Genomic DNA, 25,015 nt, shown 5'->3' with positions numbered 1-25,015 from the left:
TCTTCTCTACAGCCTTTAAATCAAAATCCATAGCTGTCTTTCCCAAAGGAAATTATAACCAGAAAGCGCAATTAAAGGAAACAATGATTCACCTAGAAGACAGGCTTCAGCTCCTCATCCAGAAGAGACAGGAAAACAATATCTGCAGTGCGAGAGAGACCCCTTGACATGCTTACTAGAAAAAAAGTCGGGCTCCTGAAAGCAGCAGGCAATAGTAAATTTTAATAGCGAGAGTAGTAATGCAGAAACCCTTTCAACATTTCCACTGATGCCTGAATGGTGGCTGAAGAAAAATTTAACTCAAAGATACTGTATTTAGGTGCTTTAACATTTAGCAATCTTTCAGCTTAGCAAATGCAACGAATTATATACCGCAATATTTCTTACCACTTTGCTCTCAACATACCTTCCTTCCTTCATCATATTCAGAATGAACACCTAGTATACTCTGAACATCAGCGTGGGGGTATTCGCTTCTAAGAACACCTTTCACGTGATTTACTGTTAGAACATTTCCATCTTTCACTTCATGGTACATCTGTAAAAATTATAACAGAAAGAAATAAGTAAAACGTAATAAATTTTCAAACATAATTTAATAAAAGTAAATAAACAATAAAGTAAATATCTTTTTAAAGTGCTGTAGTAATTTTTATATCAGTATACTTTTATATTGCTTTTATTGCTATATTGCAGTTTTTATATTGCTTTAGTAAATATCAACATTGCACATATGCACAATTTTTCATCACAGCACTGTTCTGATTAATTTATTTTATACCTTTAGTCTAAATCTGAAGTGGCAAAGTAAATACACTTATGTGAGCTGAATGTGAAAAGTTATTTCTCTCCACTGATTAGAGAAGGAATCTAAATTCTTACTACAAACTACCTAACCGTGGGTAGTTACCTGAATCCGTATGGGATGAATCCAAACCTGAATTAGTCAGTGATACTTTTTCCTACAGTGATAATTTTTCCTTACCAATGCTATTTTATTTCATAGCATAATATTTTATTACTTTCATCAAACATACGGAACAAATTTGAAGTGAAAATTATTCAATCAATTTCTTCTCAAATGAGGACCACGAGATTTCTCTCTATAGAGCTGAATATCGCAAACCTGTATTTTATCTATTCAATTTTTGTTATCTTTTAATTATATTTATAATCCTCTCCTTTTTATAATATGAAACAAAGTAAACAGAGGAACACAACATTTTAAAAAGCACACTGTAAACTGATATTTTGTGATCTGGTCATGGATAATAGTCACACATGCATGTCAGCTCCTGACACTTGGATTTCTATTTCTCTTTTAAGGTACTCCTAGTTACTTCAATTCCTTTCATCTTAAGCTCTCTGAGTTTGTCTATGACACTAGTTTCTAGGCACTGAACAGAATAATAGGTAACAAAAGTAAGAAAAAATGTTATGTATTAATATCATATAGTCTAATATAATTTTGCCTGCAGAGTCTCCACATAGACTGCTCACTTTATTTCCCTCCATTTCTCTCTTGTCTCTGAAATTCTGTTCTTTACACGAACCTGCATTCTCACACACAGAAAACCTGGCTCATTCATTAAGCTGCAAGCCTGGAATATTTCTATGTTTTCGACACCCATACACAGCTCAAACATGACCAAAAAAGAACTTATCTTACCCTGTTTCACTTTCTACACTAGAGAACAACCAAGAGTTTTTCAAAGCTTAAAGGATTGACAAAGCGCTATTAAAATGCCTGTACTCCAAGAGATACAGAACACAAAGGCAGGCATATCACGTTAACACAAATAATACAGAATCATTTTTCACAAGAATATACTGAAAGCTGTAAGGTATGCATCTACCTTTTTACATTCTTGAAGAAAGCCTGTAGATAGGTAAAATTACAAGAACAAGTTGGTTTCCGGAAGAGGAAAATATTTCTGCAAATCATTCTATAGCATATTAATGCTATACATGTTTTTAATACTTTATTTCCATGTAAAGGATATGCAAATGTATCATGTTGTCACAAGGTAGCAAAATCCTAATTACACAGAAAAGTAATAAGTTAAAAAAAAAAAAGTGATTTCTTGCGAAAGAACTAACATTAATTATCGAGGTAAAGGCTTGAGAGGTGTCAGATTCCTCTGCAATGTAATTAAAAGTTCTCCAAAGAGCTATTCCAGCATCTTCATTTCCATCAATTTCTTCTTTTGTACTTAAAATGAAAACAAATCCAATTCTATAAACAAACAAAAAGAGATCATACATTTTAAAACAATATCAGTTTTACATACATTCTAATACCGACAGAGAAGAACAAGATGTTTGCATTCAAGTAATCTGTCCAGCATGCAGGCACAAAAATCTGACAGTAACTAAGATTTCTGGGAGTCATTAGGATTTACTCACAGACCTTTCTTTCCTTACCTGATCAAAGGTTATGACATTTTTCTATGTTCCCGCCATCATCTCTTAACCTTGAGTCTTTGTTTTAGTCTGAGCATAATCTGTCTTTTATTTTTCCTGAAATGGGTGTCTTGAGTAGCTGCATGTAGACATGCTGGGGTCTTGATGCCCTGTCATCAATACATGCCATTCTTACCAGCCCTCCTCTTGCCTTTTTTACCTTCTGGGGCTTCCCCACCCTCCCACTGCCATTCATTCTCCATTCACAGCAATTTTAACACATCTACTATAATTCCCTACATCTCCATTAAATGAAAAAAGCCCTAGAAATATGAGGCTTGAGAGGAAAAAAACTGAGAAAACTCCTAGTGGAGGTGGTATTTTGATACCGTTCTCATGAAAAAAAAAATTTATTGATCAGGCCATACTATCTTTACAGCATGAAGCATAACAGAGATTTGGTGTTCTACAATAGCAGGGGAAATTCAAACCAAAGAGCCGCTTGTTTGTCTATACAAAACATTTTGATTAAATCGAGCATCATCATTTGCATATGTAACTCATGAAGATGTCACTGTGAGATGGCACACACTCCAGAAGGCTCAAAAGTCTAAGATACTGATGTGAAGGTCCTGTTTCTCCAGGGAACAAAGGCTTTGAGCAATGAGACAATCTCATCAAACAGGCTGCAAATAGTGGCACAATGACTAAAGCACAATGTCTTTCACAGACTGAAGACTCAGGAGAGTTAAAAACAAAGATATTTTAAGTTATATTCCCTGCTGAGAACACATAAGGATCCTTCTGGTCTCTACCACACTACTTGAAAGGACTTCTGATCATTACAGTCACTTCCATCTTAGCTGGTATAGGAAAACGACAAGAAAGATCCTTCCATTGAGGATCTTTGGGACTGGCAAATTGACCTGGACCAGAAAACACTAGGCCAGTTTCTGACAGTGAAAGGAAGGAGAGAGAGTAGAAAAGCTCCATGCCATGTCACAAGCAATAGGTAAGGAGGAGCAAGAGTACAAAAATTTCAAAGGAAAATCTTCCAGTCGCAAGTGACAGAACATGTGTACGCCCATAGCTAGAACATACAGATTCCCAAGAGGAGAAATACATGCCTACTCATGAACACAGCTACCTGCATTAAGAGATGAAGACTTGGAAGGTGGATTCTGCCAGTCACCTGGAATTTTATGAGCGCAAAGCCATCAGAACCCTTCTAAGGATTTCCAAGCCTTCCACTGTCTGGTATCAATAAATTTTCTTTAAAGAATAGATACCCTCCCCTCCACTCCTGCACTTCAACATCAAGCCTGCTTGTATAATGGGAGAGAGGAATGGGAAGAAGATGGCCCAAACCAGATATTTTTATGAATCAGAAATGGAGATTTTATGTGAATACTTTGCTGTTGCAGCAGTTCAGGGATCAACTTCATGTAGTTTTCCAGAACACATCCTTGAATCATCCCGAATATGTGCAGCTAATCATACTCATACGAGGTCTGAAGCAAAATCCTCTACCATTAGCTGTCACTTCTCCCAAGACAAACCCAACAGTGCACAAAAGAGTTGCTCCATGAAAAATCTCTATGGAAACAGCTATTCAACCAGTCTATGATTCTATGAAATGACTGCAGTCAAATACAGCAGAGCTTTATAAAATCATGACTGCTGTCTAGAGAGTGGGAGAGATTTAGTCTCTCTCCCAATTAGAAGAGCTACAGAGACAGTAAATGAAGCTATTGAAAGTCTGGCTCAAAACAAACAAAGCAGTTCCTTCATACACCACGTAGTTCAACTGTGAAAACACCTGGAAAAGGATACTGTGGGTGCTAAAACTTTAAATGAATTCAAGGGGAAACCAGAGAAGTTTATGGACGAGAAACCCATTGAGGTTTATATTTAGAAACTCCATCCAGGTCTGGAATTCTTTGATTTCCAAATGCGCGAAAGCCAGGAAAATATTCAGGCAAAGAACTTGGTTGCCCTGTTCTTTTTACCTCAGCAGCTCCTTGTGGCTTGTTGCAGACAGGCTGACCTAAATGGACCTTTAGTGTGACCCAGTTTGGCTGCTATTATGCTGTTATGTATCAGAAAAGGCAAATTAGGTTCTAGGCTATATTCTCCTCAAGGACTAAAGCAGTATTGTCTCCCAGGTAGTGACAACAGTGACAAAATGCACAGATGATAACTAATATCTGTCCTCCATTACTTTTTTGTCATGGAATGATAAAAACCAAAGAAAAACAAAACAATTAACAGAATTAGTAAAATTTTAAAGGAAAATGAAAAGCCTGTAATTTATTAAGCCATTTCACAAGAAGATTTTAAATATTTAACATGGAATTCATTTTGCTGAACCTTGGATCTAGTTTGGATACCCTCCTCTTCTTTTATAAGCTGTGAAAATAAACAGACGCTTCTGAGAGCAATTAATTTCTTCTCAAAGTAGGCATCTCAGATCAACCAGGTTCTTCCTCAGAAGTATCTGTTTCTCTCAAATGATGACTAATTCAGACTCAGACAACTAATTTTTAGAAATTCAAAACTTGGTGAGGATAATCTTGCTTCAGTCTTTAAGTATTTATATAAAAACAAAATTAGGTAAAGCAACCTCAATCGAAAGAACTAAATTCAAGACTGCCCTAAAATCATGTTTTACTCACAGAATATTTTGCTTAGGATGCAGCTTCACATGGGCATCCAGTGGGACTATTTGACAAGATAATTTTTTATCAGACTTTTGCAGTTCATTTTCCACACATTCAGGTATGTTATCCCTTGCAACCTATTTGCTTAAGAATACTTAATACCTGAGTAAGCTTAACACAAGTGGGTAATCAATGTGTCTTATCAGAATGTTGTTGCCTTGGACTTCATTTGAATACACATCTTTGCCTAGCAGAAAGGAAGATGAAGAAGAAAAAAGGAAAGCAACCTTCTTTTAAGACTTTTCTTCAAGATTTTCAGTTTTCCTTACCGAAGTGGTACATTTTGATGATAGAATAATTCTGCCAGTCTCATATAATCACCTGCACCTTCTTGGACAGGATCAACAAAAAATACCTAAGAAGCGAAAACATATTATACAGCCAACATTTATTCTTGATGTCTGTTTTTATTTTTTTTCAGACATAAAATCTAAGATAAGAACAGAAATTTCCAAAGGAGCTGTGCGCCCCAACTGTTTTCAATTTCCTAGAGCATTCATTGTAAGAAAACATTAAAGAGTATAAATGAAAATAACTTCAGAATTAATGGATTTGGACCAAATACTGAAAACAGGATTTAACCGTTTATTGAACTTCAAACCAAGTGATATCACTACTTTCCTTTGAAAGACTCTGTGCCAGTACTTTGTTTTTATTAATGAACTTGACATTTAATTAAAAAGGATCTAATGCTAATTTTTCTATTACTTCTTTCAACTAACTCTCTTCTGTTGTGAAAACCAAACCAAAATAAATAAACAGAATATATTGACTTAAAACTTTAATTAAAAAATGGAGCATTGGGAAAGAATTCTTCCTTCCTGTCTCACATATCTTTGTATTCACTCTTTCACTTATTGTAGCTTGAAGTGTAAAATCAGATCTTTTAGGCATGCACAGAATCTAAAACGGGAATCTGCATAGGTAGATTATCCTTATGCAGATTTAATTATGACATTGGTACCTTATTTATTCCGCTTTGCACTGCAACTCCCCTTAGAATTTATCATAATTTCGCTAGAGTAGCTGAAATGCAGCAGAATAATTTTAAAAATTTTGAACACTCCCTCTCCCTCAGATTATAGTTAAATCATATGTTGTAGATTTCTATAGTATAGCTGTTATATACATCTATGCCAATATTTATCTTCGAATACATAATGCAATCTACTTCATATTACACACCTTATGCTTCATTATGAACATACATTTTTTATTACATATTGCTTGTATTTTGGTTGTCTTTTTACACACTGAACTTCACGTCACTTGGAGCGACTACATCAGCGGACAAGGGAAGGGCTACCGATGTCGTCTATCTGGACTTCTGTAAGGCCTTTGACATGGTCCCCCACTACATCCTTCTCTCTAAATTGGAGAGGTATGGATTTGATGGGTGGACTATTCGGTAGATAAGGAATTGGCTGGATGGACGCATCCAGAGGGTAGTGGTCAATGGCTCAATGTCTGGATGGAGATCAGTGACGAGTTGTGTCCCTTAGGGATCCGTATTGGGACCAGTATTGTTTAATATCTTCATCACTGCCAGTGGGATCGAGTGCACCCTCAGCAAGTTTGCAGATGACACCAAGCTGAGTGGTAGGGTTGACACGTATGAGGGACGGGATGCCATCCAGAATGACCTGGACAAGCTCGAGAAGTGGGCCCATGTGAACCTCATGAGGTTCAACAAGGCCAAGTGCAGGGTCCTGCACCTGGGTCGGGGCAACCCCCGGTATCAATACAGGCTGGGGGATGAAGCGATTGAGAGCAGCCCTGCCGAGAAGAACTTGGGGGTACTGGTGGATGAAAAGGTGGACATGAGCCAGCGATGTGTGCTTGCAGCCCAGAAGGCCAACCATATCCTGGGCTGCATCAAAAGAAGCGTGGCCAGCAGGTTGAGGGAGGTGATTCTACCCCTCTACTCTGCTCTGGTGAGACCCCACCTGCAGTACTGCGTCCAGCTCTGGAGCCCTCAGGATGGGAAAGACATGGACCTGTTGGAGCAGGTCCAGAGGAGGGCCACAAAAATGATCAGAGGGCTGGAACACCTTTCTATGAGGAAAGGTTGAGAGAGTTGGGGTTGTTTAGCATGGAGAAGAGAAGGCTCTGGGGAGACCTCATTGCACCCTTTCAATAGTTAAAGGAGGCTTGTAATAAAGATGAAGAGGGGCTTTTTACCAGTAGTAGTGACACAGTAGTGACACTGTGACAGAACAAGAGGTAACAACTTTAAACTAAAAGAGGGTAGATTTACAATGGATATGAAGAAATGAGGGTGGTGGGACACCACAGGTGTCACAGGGACCCATTATTGGAAGTGTTCAAGGTCAGGTTGGACAGAGCTTTGAGCAACCTGATCTAGTTGAAGATGACCCTGCTCATTGCAGGAGGGTTGGACTAGATGACCTTTAAAGGTCCCTTCCAACCCAAACCACTCTATGATTCATACAATTACCTTTTGTAATTTAAATTTCAATTTAAATCAGCAATAGCTGTTTCCTTAACTTACTAAGTGATACAGAATGCTATGTACAGAGGAAAAACTAGGCTACAAGACATTTGTAATTCGTATGCTTTATAACTTAAATCTTTTTGTACCTCAGTTCACCATCTCTAAAACAAGGACAGTTATCATTACTTCCTCGCAGTTGTGTACTACGAAGAAAATTCCTTGACAGTAGTGAATTATCTATATGTAGCATGGAAAGGAACAGAAAAGCTCCCAACAAAACTGTGCCCAAGTCCACTTCTGGAAATCAGACTAATAATCACATATGACTCACTAGACAAAAAGATTTTCACTACTATTAGCAGACCCACATAGAAACCATGAAATTCTAACCTACCTTAACAATTAATACAGCATGTGTATTTGTCAATAAATTGTCTGTCCACATATTAATACATACACTATGCAAAAAAATTAAGTTCTCCAAACTTACCAAATTATATAAATTGCGTCTAATCTGCTGTATAACTCCAGAAAATGCAGGTTTTAGCAGTTCCTGATAGCTTGCAGGCCATGTGCTATAGCTGTGATCTTGTTCTATATTATTAACCCACTAAAACAAAAAAGGCAGTCATTTAAAAACCACACATTAAACATTGAGTAAAATATGTATGTATAAATAAAGATACTTTAAAACACATGGAAAGCCTGGAAAGAGTAAAATGTTTTATCTTCTTTTTGAAATAGTAACAGAAAATAGCTTCTAAAACTAATTTTTTTTTTCTTTTCTATCAAACTGTTCGGGGTTTTTGTTTGCAGTACATAATAAAACTAATAATGGACGGAAAAGGAAAAAAGACTACTTGTACTCTGTATCAGGATGTGAATAAAACCATTTTTTTCAAGTGTGGAAACTACTTTCACAATAGAAAGGTCATAACAACATAGCGCACAGATATGTGTGTAACACAGCATAACCATCTTGTAAGACAAATACAGTATTTACCTATAACCCACAGCAGCACTTTAGATATATCAAAATAACTAATTAATATACAGCCAATTTGTTCTTCTACTGTTTTCTGTGCAAGCCTGTCTATACCTGGCAAACAGAATAGTGAAATATGGTTCTTTCAGGTGAAGAAAAATAGTATTTTACTGCCTTTTCCACTGGCATATAACCTTTGTAATGAAAACTGTATAAATTTTAAAGAAGGGGAAAAAACAGTCATTGGACAATTATAAACAAAATATTTCAGATGTCCACAATTCACTTATACTTGTAAAGTACATTTAGCAGTCTTGAATAATACAGAGATATTTTGTAGCTAGATTAATTGCTGCAAAGTCAAATTCTATAGCTATGAGTGTGCAACTATTCTTAGATACATTCCTCTTTTCTTTTAAACATCCTACATCTTAAAATTTTAATAAGGTATAGGCTAGAGAAAACCACTCCTAAAATATATTGAAGAGATATCACCCTCCAAAACATTTTAAACTGCTTATTGATATATGGTCTTATGCCTAGAATTTCAATTACACTACAAAAAAAGATAGACTGCCTCATACATAGCATTATCAAATATGTAATATTTAAATAAATAATTGTTTAATTACTTACTATTATTGAAGAGTGACGAATATCTAGTGCATAACTGTCATCTGTAGGATGTATATGCAACCTCATAAATTTACTCAGGATCTCCTCTTTGATTCCAAGTTCATGAAGGCCATGCATCACTTTTCCTTCCAGTTTAAGAGTCTCTAAGATACTTTTTCAGGAAGACAAAATGCATAATGTCTACATAGAACTCTTGTCATGACATAAAAAGAAAAAATATTGCAAAGACTATTAGTATGAGGATTATTTTTTGTATTAAAAATAATTTTTATATTCTCCTGCAGTCAAACGTTTAAAACAAAATCAATTAATAACACTGTATGTCTCTAACTTATTTCAAAACAGAATTATAACAGATTATACAACTCTTTTGTTCATTCACATTTATTTTACATGAAGGTATTTCATCCATCTTTAGCAAGGCGTGGCAGGACAGCAGAGTGGAAGGTTGCTTGCTGCATTGTCCTGGCTGAGGCAGAAACCCAAGCGGGGGGTACCCCAAGAGTAAGCTTTGCAAGTGTGTAGAGAAGCAGGCAGCAGGCGATGGTGACACAGACAAGCTCTAAGTCTGCATCATGGCAGAACCCTGAAAACAGCACGGACGAAACACATAGCTACACCTCTAGAAGAAGACTCTTTCCCAGAAGACCCAACAGGACACTGGAATATTTGTTGCAATCTGAAAATTCAATATGAGAATGGAAACAAACCTGAAGTACTCACCAGCGGAACACAGCAGGCAAGATTTTACAAATGCCTTTATTTCTATCTTGCTTCATTTTGAGTTTTCTCTATTCTGAAAGGTTTCTTCTAAAATACATTGAAATTAAACCTAGCACTAGCATTAAAAAGCACTATTAATTTTTGCATCATTACCAAAAAAGATGCAAGTGACTCCATCTCAAAACTCTGGCTGAGAAAAAAATTAAGTAAAAATTGCAAGTGTAAGTGCTAAAACCAAGAAAGTTTAAGAATCTTCATGGAGGAGAAAAGAAGACATTTTGAGTTAAAAAATAGAAAATTAAAAATTGTAGACTCTGCCAAATCATAGGAGCATGAAAAAAACCGTCAGCCTTAGCATCAGTAGATTTACTGATAGTTTACAGGCCACCAAAGACGATTTTGAAGTAATTATGTCTGTCCTGCTGTTCACAACATACAGAAGAATGCAAGGGAAAATGTTTACAGTTTATGAGTGCTTGCATAAAAGAAGCAAGTCACACCCCAAATAATTATACTATAATTACACAAACTGGAAAAAGATTTCTTACGTCAAAAAGCATACTAGTTCTGTATTAACAGAACTTACTATAAAAGGTGGCCAGACATAGACTCACAAGCATGCCAAAAATAACCCAAGGTGTTGTGTATCTAAATTTGAAGCCTGCTAATTTTTTGTAATTTTTAAGAATGTGAAAGCACTTACCTTACTTTTTATAAAGTGCTTTTCCCACCTTTTTATACATACATGTTGGATTCCTTCAATTTCCAACTTGATTTTACACGGCGTGTTGTAAAATTGTAAGCAAATTAGAAAACATATTCCAAGAGAAAATGCTGTTTTCAACTACTTATACAATGTTCATATTCAAAGCAAAGCCACTGTAAACCAGTATTCCCGCTACTGAAGCATTTCCAGGCCCCCAAAATGCAACAGATGAGATTATCTATCACCATGAGCACAACTTCTCCAGTATTACTTCAAACAAAATGAAGGTACCGTCTTACCTAAAAGGATCATGAAAATCCAGGTCAATATGAAGGCCATTTAGAAATAAACGTGCTTCTCCAGGTTGGATTCCAAGTATTTCATGAAAATGCTAAAAAGTAAAAAGTACGGCTAACTTTTTAAGGTATATGTCAACACAAACACACATATATAAATATATATATATAAAAAACTTTAAGTAATTCTGCAAAACAGACACATCAAATCTCTTCCACATAATTCCTTTTAGCTGAGTGTTGCTGGTAAAAATATTGACAACATACTTTTATGAGTGCTATGTAATACACTTTCAATGTACAAATACAAATGAAAATAGCTGATAATTCCCCCCCAAAACAACCTACAGTGTCCCTACCTGTACGAGGTAGAACACAAGGACACAGTCTCAGTGTCTGCCAACAGAAAGTGAAAATACACACATATACAGAACTATGCCTTTTAAGTTTTTGAAAAATTACTCCTACATATCCATTCAACAAAGGGTAATCTTATGAGTGTCCTTCAGACCTCTACTTGAAACTAGCTTTCTCCATCTTAACATCTTTCACAATTCCAAAAAATGTGTAGTCACAATTGTTACGGGGAATTAGGAAAGACAGACCAGAAACATACAATTTAATTTAACAAAGGGACCTTGGAAAAAACATAGTTCAGAAAGGGATAGCATAGCATATCCTTGCTTTGCAAAGAAGAAAAAAAAATCCACAATAAACGAATACAAGAGGAAGGAAGTATTTAGGGAATAAAGTATGCCTTATCATTTTATTTCAGAGCGCTGTGAGGCACCACACTGTTCAATCTATGGTGGCTGTAGCAAGATAAGTAACAGGAGCAACAGCAGTAGTTTATTCCAACTCACCCCATGAGGAGCAGTCAGATTTCCAGATCTGTCTTAATTCCCAACAGAGGAATGGAAAGTACGAAAAATGTGCAGGAAAAAAGCAAACTGAGAAAGATATATTTTTCCCCATTTATCTCCCACTTGCTGAACAAAATAAGTGTGAACAAAAAACGCACTTTGAACAAAAGCACACGTAGAGCAAGCAAACTCGGGCTCCGCATATTACTTCACTTATAAGCCTGTCACTGAACAAATGAGAGAAAAAATGGGAAAACACTGAAAGCGATGATATTTCTTTAAAGTAGTGTGGTTACTTTCACACAGTTAAATGTAAGTAAACTCAAAGCTAACTGGTTTGTGGCATTACAAGTGCAACCCCACATAAATAGCAGTTTACTTGAAGCTCCTTGTAATCCAACAAATGTGCATATTACTCATCATTCATTGAAAGGTACCATATTCCGTAGTATATATAAACATTTTCAAACCCAAAGCAGAATGGAAATATGTAATGCACCTAATACCAGTGTATGAAAGGCAGGGCTCTCCATGAAGGAAAAATGCAGCTGTGATAAGCCTGAACCTAACACAGAAAGAATTTTTATTAAAGTCCAAAACTTGTCCTTGACCTTGAAAAACAGCTTTTGAAATTTGTAAATTTAATTTATTCTAATGGTGTAACCTGAACTCTGTAGTGCTTTCATTGCTTTTTTGTATGTAGATTTACAGAAGAGTAATATAATTACTTACACTTGTTATAAAGTATCTAAATACATATATTCAAACTCAGATATAATGTGAAGAATATTGTGGATTTGAGAGGGGCTGCATCCCACTAATGCTAAGAAATAACCAGAAAAACTTTTTTTTTTAAATTTAGTTACTTATTATTTTTCATGAAAATGTTAGCAGGCACCCAAAAAATGGATGTCAGTGGGCTTTCAAAAATGAGGAGTATAAATGCATGGCAGTAAGTTTCCTGTGGTCAGATAAGGAAAAAAAGAAAGAGATAATTTACTTACTTTCCTAATTTATAAAACTCACTTTAGTCCCAATCATATACTCATATAAATTACAGAAATGGGGTTTTTTTGTACGTCCCAAAACTTGGCACAGAAGAGGAAGGACTTCTATCTTCTTTACAACTAACTGCAGCTTTGGATTACTCTGGCCCAAGTGCAGGACTTCATATTGATCTTTGTTAAACCTCATGCAACCATTAAAACAAAAACTAGAAGTAGCAGCTGGTGTCCGATACTTACATTTTTCCTACCACAGCTTCACACAGAATTACACGCCCTCCCAAGGTCTCACTCTACACATCCCTTCTAAGCAGCCAAAATTCATAGATGCCTGACAAGTGTCCTTGCAGCAGGTGAAATTTCTGATCATTTTACCTACACAGAGTTTGATCCTGAGACACAACCAAAACAAGCAGATGGGACAAAATTAAACAGTTAGGCACACAGTGCTGAGACTTCTCTGCACCAGGCAGAGAAGCACCCAAAGTCCCAGGTATAACTGGAATTTTTCTGTAGTTAGCAAATCCAACTTGGATTACAGTTTTAATACCAGCGTTGTGCCACAAAGTACTGTGACTGCAGAAAAATCCCCCTTAGTGCCACTGGACTCAAGGAGCGAACAATAAATATAGAGAGGATTACAGTCTCAAGAAATCTTACCAGCATCCTTCAGGGCTCTTGCGCAGATCTTGTGAGATCAGCTAGAACAGGCCCTCTCCTTGAAGCACTGAAATCAGCATTTAGGATAAGAGATCTCTTACCACTACTGAAAGCTTACTCATCATTCCTGTAAGCCCAGATACTCATGTAAACACAGATACTGAGATAGACTGCAACTGGCTGATGTAGATCATAAAAAACCCAATACTAACTAAAACGAATGCAAGAACAATGAAAAAATTATCAGTCACTGGGTATTGAAATGGGAGTCTAAAGGTTTTTCCAATCCTTCAGTACTGCAGTAGGAAAAGAACCGAGCTGCATCAGAGCTGAGACTCGTTATATAATTTTGATGCTAGGCATTTCATTGTTCAGAAGAGCATCCATTTCCCATAACAACTTTGATGGAAGGAGTATTTAGGCATCCAAGACTAGAATTTAACACTGATAATACTCATATAGTAATTTCTTGCTAAACTGTCAGCAAATTTTTGCAATGGAAGTTGTGAGTTGTGTTTAATGAGATTTTATTTTTTCTTTTATCTATAGCAATTCTTTGTCTATTTCTTAGTTATGTATCAATTCATTACACCTAATTCATCACATGCCTTTCAACTTTTAATACCTTTATTTCCTCCCGTTGCATTTCCTATTCAACTTTCATTATCTTGAGAGGGAATCATCCAGTTACACACAGCATGAGATCATATCTCTCCTGCTGCTAGATGGATGTACTGCAGTTCAAGAATGCACATGCCAATTTATTGTGCTCTAGCAGCAGTGTTCAGGAAGTTTCCCTACTTTTATTCAACAGATTTTAGCTTTTAGCTGTCTAGAGGCCTGTAGCCTTTAGACTATTGTAGCCTTTAGACTACAAGTAGGATGTAGTATGAAATTTAAACTTAGTGTGATAGGTGCCTAAGATCCTCTTATAGTTAATGTACTTAATACAGTCATGGAATCACAGGAGTGATTCAGCTGACCAACCGCATAGATATCCAATGTCATTTGTTTCAGGATAAGGCATCCTGGACTGGAAAGTACAGGTCAGGCAGAAAGGAATGGATGTCCCAGTGGACACATTTGTCAGACCTGTGTGGCTACCTTGGATAGCCTGCAGCATCTCAAATGACATCAGAAATTTAGGTTTAGGCAACTCAATCATGCCCCACAAAACAACCATTGAGTGAGCTAAATTGTTTTTGATGTCCATGGACTACATCTTCATTGTCATAACAGAAGTTTAGATACCATATAGATGTGCCTAAATGCAGACATCTTCATTTCAAACCAAATCTTAGTTACTTTTCCTAATACTTATATTTAGTAATAATAGCTATTTTAATTCCCGATATACCTCTACTTTTTTTGCATTTTGGAGTAGGGAAGTAGTTTTTGATTACGCAGTTGTTTTTTATTTTTGTGTTAACAAAGCTGCAATTTGAGAAAGACATTATAAAGACTTCATCAAGAAACAAGCAAAGTCCTGATACCAACATTCGTGCTCTGGAGAAACTATGATCATCAGGGCTTTGTTTTGCTTTACCCTGACTATAACCCTAACAACAAAGAGATATAGGAAAATGCATATCTCAGCTGTATACAGAAAGCAATGAAGCAGGGTGCAGATACTGATTTGCTCCCTTGAGCAAAAACTATGGGACTTCTACTAGTGCAAGAAACAAGAGGCCTGCATAATGTTGAGCCCACTCTAAGATCTCTGTGAAAACCCAAGAATTAAACATGCACCCTGCACACAAGAAAGCTGAAGGGCTCAAGAAGGTGAACTGCAGGGATACGTGAAATATATTCTCAATACACCAGTCCCACATGCAATCACCTATGGACAAAAAAAGTCCTATACAATTGTTTGCATAACCGTTTACATGGATGTAACACTTGAGCCTGTCACTATTTGGGCAGGAAATACTCAAGACTGGAAAGGCTTGCATTACTTCTGCATGGTGGAGAGCTTTAACACATTTATGTGAAATTTTTGCTACAATGGAGATCACAAGGTCTTTATGAGAAGGCTGCATCAGTGCAACAGGGACATTGTTCACTTTCAGTGTTTTGGAAGGTGGAAGAAACTAGAAAGGCATTCCCCTGGCGATATTAGTCTTGGCAAGACAAGAGGAAAAGGCCTGAATGGATACAAAGCAAAATGATACACGGAAATGTTGCAAAAGCACAGGAGTGCCATAAGTAAGAAATAAAACCCTTTCACTATGGTGGTTGGTCAGTCTTAACACCACATGAAAATACATGTTCTGAAGATCAAGATCAAGGACAGTGCTATGGATGTCATTTCATATGACCATTCCTAAAAGCATGGTGGCTAACATTTAATTTTAACACTCAACTTGAAAGAAAAAATCCAAAATCTGAACAGAGACAGAAAATACAACAGATGTCACAAACTCCACAAACACAAAGTGGCATCTCAGGATACATCTCAGTTTAGTCAAAATCACAGGAACGATGACTCCTCATGTGATATGAGGCACAAAAGATGCAGTGCATTACGGATGGAAATAAAACCACCATCTACCACAGACGATGTTCAAAATACCTTGCAGAATAGCTGCATGTGTGATTCTGAGAGCATGGAAAGCTCAAAGCTAGCATGTACTGACCATAATAGCAGCAGGCCTAGATTCAACACCAAAGCTCTAGAAAAATTAACTGATACCTATTTTGCTTTCACAGCACACAATTTATGACTGAACACAACACTCCATAAAAATTGTTTGTCCTTGCCTAATTCTGTAAAATCAAAAGAGGGGAGGGAAAAAATACCAAGAACAGCAGAAAGTGAAAAATTTTAATTGAGTATTTCAATGTTACTTATTTACTAAAAGATGTTTAGAACAATTAGCTCTTTTTCTCTGATAGAAACCATGTGAAAGTTGCTACACTAATAAAATACATCTCCACAAGCAGTAATATGATAGTAACTCAGATGTCCACTTGAAGAAACAAAAACAAACCTTCTGATTTTCTTCTATTTCATTTCGCATTTTCTTGTCTACAGGCACTCTGGTCAGTGATCTGTAAAAATAAAATACTGGTATCACTCAACCACTGTATTTCTAAAAATGCATTAAATAATGTGAAATATGTATTTGAATACCATATCCAATGCACTGTAATTGAAAAATGCTGTAATCAAGACTTAAAAAGAAGAGTAATGCAGTGTCATAAATATTTTATTTTCAAAACAAATATTTTGTTCTGTGTTACTCTGGTAAACCCAGGTTTCAAATTTATGCTACGTTTTGTTGAAGTAATATTATCAGCATATTTTTTAACACTCAATTTTTCCTCGTTTCTTCTGGAAAATAGCATGTATATTATAAAAAAGTAAGTTGTTTGATCACCTTAATTATTACCTAAATAAACGCCATATTTGTATATTTTAATTTGATGTTACTAACTCCACGCTACTCAACATTACAGCACAGGCCAAGGATACAACTTGATGTTTTGGCCAAAGGCAAGGAAAATATGCAAGGAATGACCACTTTAAAATTAGCTGAGATTAGAAAAAAGATTTACAGATTGAGACCCTTGAAAATGTTAAGTAGTCACAGACAGCCAAAATTTTAGTTTCCTTAGTCATTCTACCTTTAGAAGATAATCCACTGATTTGTCTTTTTTAGCTTTCAAGAACATTGTGGAAGACTATTTTAACTTCCTTTGTCAAAATGTATTGTATGTGAGGTTTATAATTACTAGGCTGTCATAAAATACTCCCAGAGGCAAATTAATCTCTCCATGTTTTAAGAAACCCTAAACCATATTAACCTAAATCTGATTCTCCCAATAAATGCCAGAATAAATGCTCTAGTTGCCTACATAAATATTTTTTTCAAAACATGATTGTACATGTTTTAGCAAATCTGTACGGGGCTTTAAGAAAAATTGGAGTAATCTTAAACCTGAAAGTTAACTAAACAAACTGAGAATGATCCTACTAAGCCAAATTCAATACTTATGGATAATAAAGCAGTTATTTAATAATATAAATCCTCACCTCCCCCAAAAAAGAAACTGATTTAGAATAGATCTTGCTAGTAAACTCCAGATTTTTCACAATATGTCAGAAATAAGGCATAAAGTCAATTTACTTTAAACAGATATTCAAGCTTTCCAGGCAATCAAAGAGACTACTTGTTAAGTTCAAACAATCTGATTTCCAAGCTTTGTTTATAAATATTACACAATTCATCACAGCTAAATATCCTTTTTCCATTTACCCCCTCTAAATATTCTGACAGATTATTTTCGTCACTGTGAATCTCTTCTGGACCACGTCATGAAAAGGCAGTAGAGGATCAAGAAGAGCTGTTATTTATACCAACCCATACTTGGTGGGCTTTCCATGGCTCAAAATGAGAAAGGTGTAACTCAAACTGTGATGTCAAAGACAGCACTAAAAAACAGTCAACATGGTTCAAATATATTATTATCAATAATCATTGGAGGATGAGCTTAATAACTTGCTTATTATTGTTCAACTAATCTAAACTCTTTCTCATAAAGCTTTTATAATCATACTACTAGGTACTCTTTATGCACATAAAGAATGTCGTAAGTGTATTCAATAGTGAGTAAATATATCTTATACTGTACTACTTTCTGTGTTCACTATTTCACTCTGTTGAAATAAAAATTGTAGAACAGAAAGCAAGAAACTATAAACATTTCTGTTGAAAAAGAAACATGGCTGATTAAGATTTAAAAAAAAAATTAAAAGAAACTGTAAGTACAAAGAAAAGAATATCTGAAGCCAAATTTAAATTTGGAAAAACAGAGGAGAAGGATTAGTTAAAAACACTATCAAGTCAGAAGTCTCAAAAGCTGACTATGTAGGACACTGCTTTAAGGGACCTTCTACCAGCAATAGACACAACTCAGGAACACTACAGAACTTTTCTCATTAAAAGAACATCTGTAATTGATGGGAATTATTACTGAGAATTTACTTAGCCAACGAGCAAAACAGCTACTTAACAGAACGACTCCATAGCAAGATAGAAATTTAATGTGTGGAAGTATTACCACAACTATTATTCTGACTTCATAGCAATAGTTTTAGAGAGTCCTGAAGTAAAAAATACTTTAGGGAAAAAAAAGCTCTGATTTTTATCTTGTTAAACTCAACATAAACAGTAGTAGGGCTTGCAACTCTCAGAATCAATGCTTCATTCTGCATACACAGGTGATAAAAACTGCACAGATAAAAAGAACAATCTAAATATTTCCAAATAGCTTTGAGTAGTAAGGCAGAAACATAAAAAATGAATGTGAAAATAATAAAAAGACAGAAAAGAAAAGACAAAGCTGGCCCAACGTTAGCAAGGAAGTAAAATACTTATCAGCAAAAGGTAAGCTTTACTGATAGCTTTTTTGGTAATAATAAGAAAGCAATACATTAAAGAATCGTTAACTAGCTCCTTGTCTATGCACAGCAGTTGACAATGCACAATTCTAGCAAGATTTTAAGGAGAAAGTGTGATGGTCAATCCTTGAGAAGAACATCCTAGGAATCTGAGGTAACAAGTGTAAAAGTATCTGTGAAAGACACCTGTTCATGTTCAGTTCAGTCATTTGTTTAATTTGTTCAGAGCTTCACAAAGTTTTATGCATGTTTTTCTAAATATTAAGTGCTAAGGACTCACTAAAGAAAAACACTTTACAGTCTGAAAGTAAATGGATACTATTTATCATTCTACATGATGTAGGAATGTTCTATTATGACCTTAAGGTTGTAATATTTTCTATCATATGATTTTATGCATCTTTATTCTTACCTGAAGGAACATGTAGCTATGTAGTACTGCATATTGGGGGAAAAAAGGAAACTTTTCACATGTTCATAATGTTAACATTCATGAATGATAGAGGAATAGCAAGAAACAGAGTATTATAATTCTTATTATTGCATTCTTAAAGAATAGGTAATTATGACACTCATACAACAAAACAAAGATGAAAAATTACCCTATAAAATGAATTATCAAAATGTTGCCATGACATATATCAATTATTACACTGTCTACGTCTGATGACATTTTGTAAAATCTGCCTCAGTCTAACCTTTTCAACTGGAAATACTGAGACACAAAAAACTAGAAAGTAAAAGAAACTTCCAGAGGAATGGTATATTCATTTTTTATGGTCTAAGGAACCCCTCCATTTTTAAGGAACATATAATATTTAATTTTTATGTTCATAACTGTAGTTCTAAAATTTTTATACAGACTTTTCAAAGTAAAATTTGCATAATTAAAAAATGCTTTTTTTCCTATCTAAACTGTGTGAAATTTAAAAAATTTTAAAATACTACTATTATAATGATCAGTTATCTGCCTAAAGTGATTAAGCAATATCTTTTAATTTCCTGTTTATTCTAGGGTTTTTTTTCCCAAATTAGTATTTTTCACTCAGCGGGGTAAGCATGATAAGATTATTAAGGAAATATATTTTGTGCACTGTTTTTACACAATGCCCCTTTGATTTAAGTTTGTTGTCAATGCAGACCTACTAACTTTAAATTATTTAAATATTTGTAACCTCTCATGTTAAAAATAACATGCTAGATTAGCATATTAGAATAAATCATACAAGACAGGAACTGCAATTCCCTTTTTAATAATTTTAAAGTCTTCTTACACTTTTGCCCATAAAAATAAAATGTTTGAAGAGTAGGTAAATTGTGCTCTAATGCCACAAATACATGGCAGGAGTCAGACTGGGATGTAACAATTTAAGGACTTTTTATATCAATGATTTAAATGTCACCCAGCATACTTCAAACTGACTTTTTCCTGTGCTTTAAAGAACTGAACTGGCCTTGAAGTTCAACATTATGTATGTTTCCACTATCTTCTAATGGAAAGCTGCATTTTCTGATTGCTAATCTAAGTGTAAACTTGTATCTTACTATTTCATAATAATTATGTTTCAGGCATTTTAAAAGTTATTTTTCTTCCTTTGTATCAAGACGTTACAAAGGTAGTTTTTCCATTACAGTGTAGATTTTCTCTAACAGAAAAATCAGAGATGACAACGAAACACTGTGATAATTAAACAAGAGTTGTGAAATGTGAAAGCACACTGAGTTAAGAATCCTATTTAGCATTGTATTTAATTCAGTAATTCAAGCAAATACTGCTGATAGGATTACATGAAGAATTTCTCAATCACAATACAATTGGCTTACAGGAAGAGCCATTTTTAATATTAGTACAGAGGAAAACGTTATTCATTTATTTAATATTTATCTTGATCTTTTATTAAGTAACCTGTTATGGGAGACAGATCTTCCCCGGTAAGAACACTAACATACAGTTGCCGGGGCCTGATCTTGCCAGAAATGTTGTCCTTAGAACTAATGTGGGTGGATCCCCTACAAAATTTATTAATAGAACTTTGCCTCTTCCTACTGTGAAAATATCCTACTGGAAAATATCATTCCAGTAAAAGCTGGGAGGACTAGGCATTCAACCAGAAGTGCCTGAAGGATTAGGGTGTCGTCATGGCATCTCCTGCATCAGACAGGAAACATTTAAGAGACCGATCATGAGCTCTCCCAGGAGTTATTTTCTACTCAATGAAATTGTCTGAAATCCATCTAGCAAGCTGTAAAACATGAATATATGACTGCAGGATTTGGATACAAATCTGTATTACTGACATTAAATTCAAATGCAAACATAAAAACAGTATTTGAAAAACAAGTTTAAGTATCATACCTGGCTCTTATTGGGAAGTTCTGAGCTATGTCTTTCATCACCTTTAAGGCATCATAAACAGGGGTAGACATAATTTGAGCAGCTGCTTGAAAACTAAGATCTGGGGAAAAAAAAAGTATCACTGGAAATATCACTCTCAATCAGTACTGCCTACAATCAGAAAACTATTCCATATACACACTCTCACTATTAACATGTTTTATGTTTCAGTTATGCATTGTAAAAGATTATGAAGTAACATTATTGAGGTCGAAAAGATGGGCACTTAAGAGTTGGAAATACCAAATTTAGGCTTCCCTACAGAATCCTCCTCGGCCGTCTTGAGCATACACAGTGTACATGTAATTTCTAAGTTTACAAAAACACAGTGAAAAAACCAGACAATTCATCACACGGTATTATGCCAGTATCACAAGGGTATCACGCTCAAACCTAGATACACACCAACCCACAGACACCCATAACTGCAGTAAAGAATAAAATCTTTCCAGCTCCAGGACTTCACAAGATTTTCAGAGAACAGATATATTAAATATAGAAGGCTGTATTGAGCATGTGAGGTGTACAGTTTTCAAGAGTAGCAGCAATTTCACAGGAAGTGAAAATGGAGACTCATGAAAGAAAGGTCAATCTAGTGTCAAATTTCAGTTCTCCTAAGTGTCTAGCACAATTTTTAAAGGGATCTCATGTTTCTCTCTATGCTTTTTCTCAGAATGAAGTAAATTTTCATGTATCATGACAGTTTATAATTCATTTGCCTATCCACTGGAAAAACAATGATGGAATTCAGTTAGCCTTCTCTGGTGCCTAACTTGGGTGTGACAAATCTTGGCACCTGAGACTGGGGAAAATCCAATTTTGGTACCAATAGGCAATAATATACTAGGTGCTTCCATGTACTTTGGATACAGTCTGCCTAACTACCTCAGGGCAATGATGCTTTTTCCTCATAATCTGCCATTTAAGACATTGGAGCAGAAACTGAAGGCCTCAGGTTATTCAGTTTGAGGAAAGCTGATACCACATATAGTAAAAAGTGCTGGGCAGAAAGTCATAGAGGCTGCTGCCTAGTAGAACTTTGCACCATCTTTCTGAAGCAATTAGGAATTTAAAAAAAAAAAAGGCTGAAGAAAAATGAATAGCACACATTCCTAGTTTAGCCTGGTAAGGTACACCTTGGCTGGAAAAAAAGGTGAGTCTGAGAGACGGAATGTTAACTCGGTATTTCTTAATACTTCTAACAAAAAGTATAAAGAGATCACTGTTTTCAAAAAGAACGTTTCAGATCCCTTCCAACAGCCACATAAGCTGCGATCAGGTGAAGCAATATCCAATTGCTGCTGTTACTACAGATAGTGATGCTTTACCTGCTGTGCACTTAGGACATACACTTAAAATCCTTCATAAATTGTTAATCATTTCCATTTTATGCTGAACAGCTAGAGTACGAATATTGAAATCCCACTGAGGCAAACTGACATGTCTTTTAACCTTCTTGGTTATCTCTGGTCAGGGACTGTCACTTACAGACCTCCTCTTGCGGCACCCTAACACAGCTGAGATAGCAGTGTGGGGCACCTTGGGAAAAAGATGATCCTGAGCTTAAAGCAGATCTCCAAGTATGCTTTGAAAGCTAATGAAGCACTAGAGATCAAGAGGCTGTTCACACAGATAAAAGAATGAGTTATTAAAGGGAATACCACATTGGTACTTTGTGCATCATTTTTCACTATGAATAGTAAACCTAATTACTTACCTAAAACATAAAGGCTCTTGAAAGACAATTCTTGAATGGTGTTTAGGGTCATTTATAAATAGAAGTATGCCCTATAGCTGAAGGAGTTTTGGTTAAATTTAGTTAAATTTTTACTTGGAAGTTAATTAAAGGAAATCAGAGAGTACCTGAGCCATTAACTCACCCATTATAATTAGTAATTAAGAATGAACTAGAGAAAGCACCCAGTCATGTCAGGAGTAAGAGTATTAAAAAACTGTACCATACAAAGAGGGGGCTGAAGACCACCTGTCTGAACAGGCTCCAAATGTACCTATCACAAGCCAGTACCAGTCCTCCTGGCACTGAACAAATAGCACCCCAACGCTTAACTACTTTCAACACTGTATGAACTAGATGCTTGGGGAGCAGCACCAATTTAATTTTGTATTTATATAGCCATGACACTGCAGAAAAGATCACCCCTAAATAGAGACCTTGTACTGGCTTTTGAAGGTAGACACTAAAGGGATCAAAGTTTCACAGCTGCTTCTGCTTGAACATCAACAGAGTGGTATTCAATCATGTAAAAAAAATTTAAATAGACAAAAAGAAAATTTTCTTTTTATTTGCACAGTAGATTTCTCAGGAGAACTGAAGTGCAATGTTTTTCAATTTTTTTTTATTTTAGACCAAAATAGATCCTGCAGCTGACAGGGAGTTCATTGATAAAAGACTGCAAGTGAACTACAACTATCTCAAATAGCTAGTTTCAGACTGGACACTGCTAGCAAGCTCTGTAACAGTCAGGGTCCCAAAAAGAAACTGAAGTTCAGATGATTGCTCAGTCTCCTCCATTGCACTAGTATATAAAGGCAAATCAGTTTTCATCAGGTTGTCCTCTAAAACTGAAGAATTAACAGGTAAAATTTAGCTGCCTAAACTTAAGTGACATTTTAGAGACCTATTTTAGAATGATTTATAATTCCATTCAAGCTACAGAATGTCCTGCAGGTCATCAGCACAGAAGCTGTTTAGAAATCAACTTCCACATTGGTTCTCCTTTTCCACAGGAAAGCTTTTACAAGCATGTTCTTCCATTTGATGTTATATTAAAGAATGTATCAATGTGAACTCCAGTACACTGATAAAAGTTAGAATTTATGAATTAAAACTGTCTTAACCTATATTTTGTCCCGACTCAATAGTCACATCAAAATGATATTTTTTGCCTGATCTCTCAAAAAAATATCTGAAACTAAATTTAACATCTGAGATAACACATCAGGCAGAAAACAGGGCAATATAACTTCTGTCTTTAAAATCAGTAAAGCAAGTTATGATTCTCCATCTTATAAAATTACTTCAATGCTCCTTCAATTTCTAGCATATAATACTAGGACAAGTTACCAACACATTCTTTTTAAATACTTGATATAATACTGCCTTTTTATGAAACCATATGTCTCTTTTTAAAAGAAGCTTTTATCATAATGTTGATACATCAACATAACAAAGGAAAATTAAACAGAGTACTGTGTTAATTCAGAAAAATGCAATACGTACCCTGTAGCTCCCAAACCTTCAGCGGTTCCATGTTGTTAGTAGTTTCAATTAGATGTTTTTTAAACTCTCTCAGATTATTTTTCAGATCAGGATGCATCTGTCTACAATAAAACATTTTTTTAAAAAAAAGGCATTTCCATCAATGTCTGCTTTTATCCACAGTATTGCTCACAGCTAACACAGTATCTTTAGCGTAACAAGCAAGAATTAAAATTTTAATTCATTCATAAAACAAAAATGAGGATTTGGGGTGAAAAGAGGTGATTTCTGAGGACTAAAAACCAGTTAATTACAAGGAGGAGTTCAATTGCTTTGTAGTGATCTGTCTCAAACCCTGTCACATAATTTTTGATGGAATAAATGAACTCAAAGATTAAATTCACACAATACAGGGAACTGTATAGTTAGTTTACTATAGCATAATGTATACCTAACTGTATACTAACTGTACTGCAGATTAACTGTAACTGTACACAGTTTGTTGTATTACCTACAAAAGATACAGGCAAGATAATGTTGAGAAT

The 25,015-nt window shown here is 35.4% G+C and overlaps 1 protein-coding gene across 4 annotated transcripts in view; it reads right to left on the bottom strand.

Moving 5' to 3' along the window:
* UGGT2 (UDP-glucose glycoprotein glucosyltransferase 2) overlaps positions 1–25,015 on the bottom strand; it is a 102,788-nt gene that overhangs the window by 54,871 nt on the left and 22,902 nt on the right. For all 4 annotated transcript variants that reach the window (XM_075138310.1, XM_075138320.1, XM_075138329.1 and 1 more), the window contains 9 exons: positions 24,492–24,592; positions 21,212–21,311; positions 16,442–16,502; positions 10,928–11,019; positions 9,200–9,350; positions 8,069–8,188; positions 5,393–5,478; positions 2,101–2,236; positions 407–538 (listed from right to left, as the gene is read on the bottom strand). In XM_075138310.1, coding sequence (XP_074994411.1) covers positions 407–538; positions 2,101–2,236; positions 5,393–5,478; positions 8,069–8,188; positions 9,200–9,350; positions 10,928–11,019; positions 16,442–16,502; positions 21,212–21,311; positions 24,492–24,592 — 979 coding nt within the window. The remainder of the gene's footprint in view (positions 1–406; positions 539–2,100; positions 2,237–5,392; positions 5,479–8,068; positions 8,189–9,199; positions 9,351–10,927; positions 11,020–16,441; positions 16,503–21,211; positions 21,312–24,491; positions 24,593–25,015) is intronic.

The sequence above is a fragment of the Calonectris borealis genome, chromosome 1, assembly GCF_964195595.1.
Source record: "Calonectris borealis chromosome 1, bCalBor7.hap1.2, whole genome shotgun sequence".
NCBI classification, from domain to species: Eukaryota; Metazoa; Chordata; class Aves; order Procellariiformes; family Procellariidae; genus Calonectris; species Calonectris borealis.
This window is presented reverse-complemented; position numbering and strand designations above follow the sequence as displayed.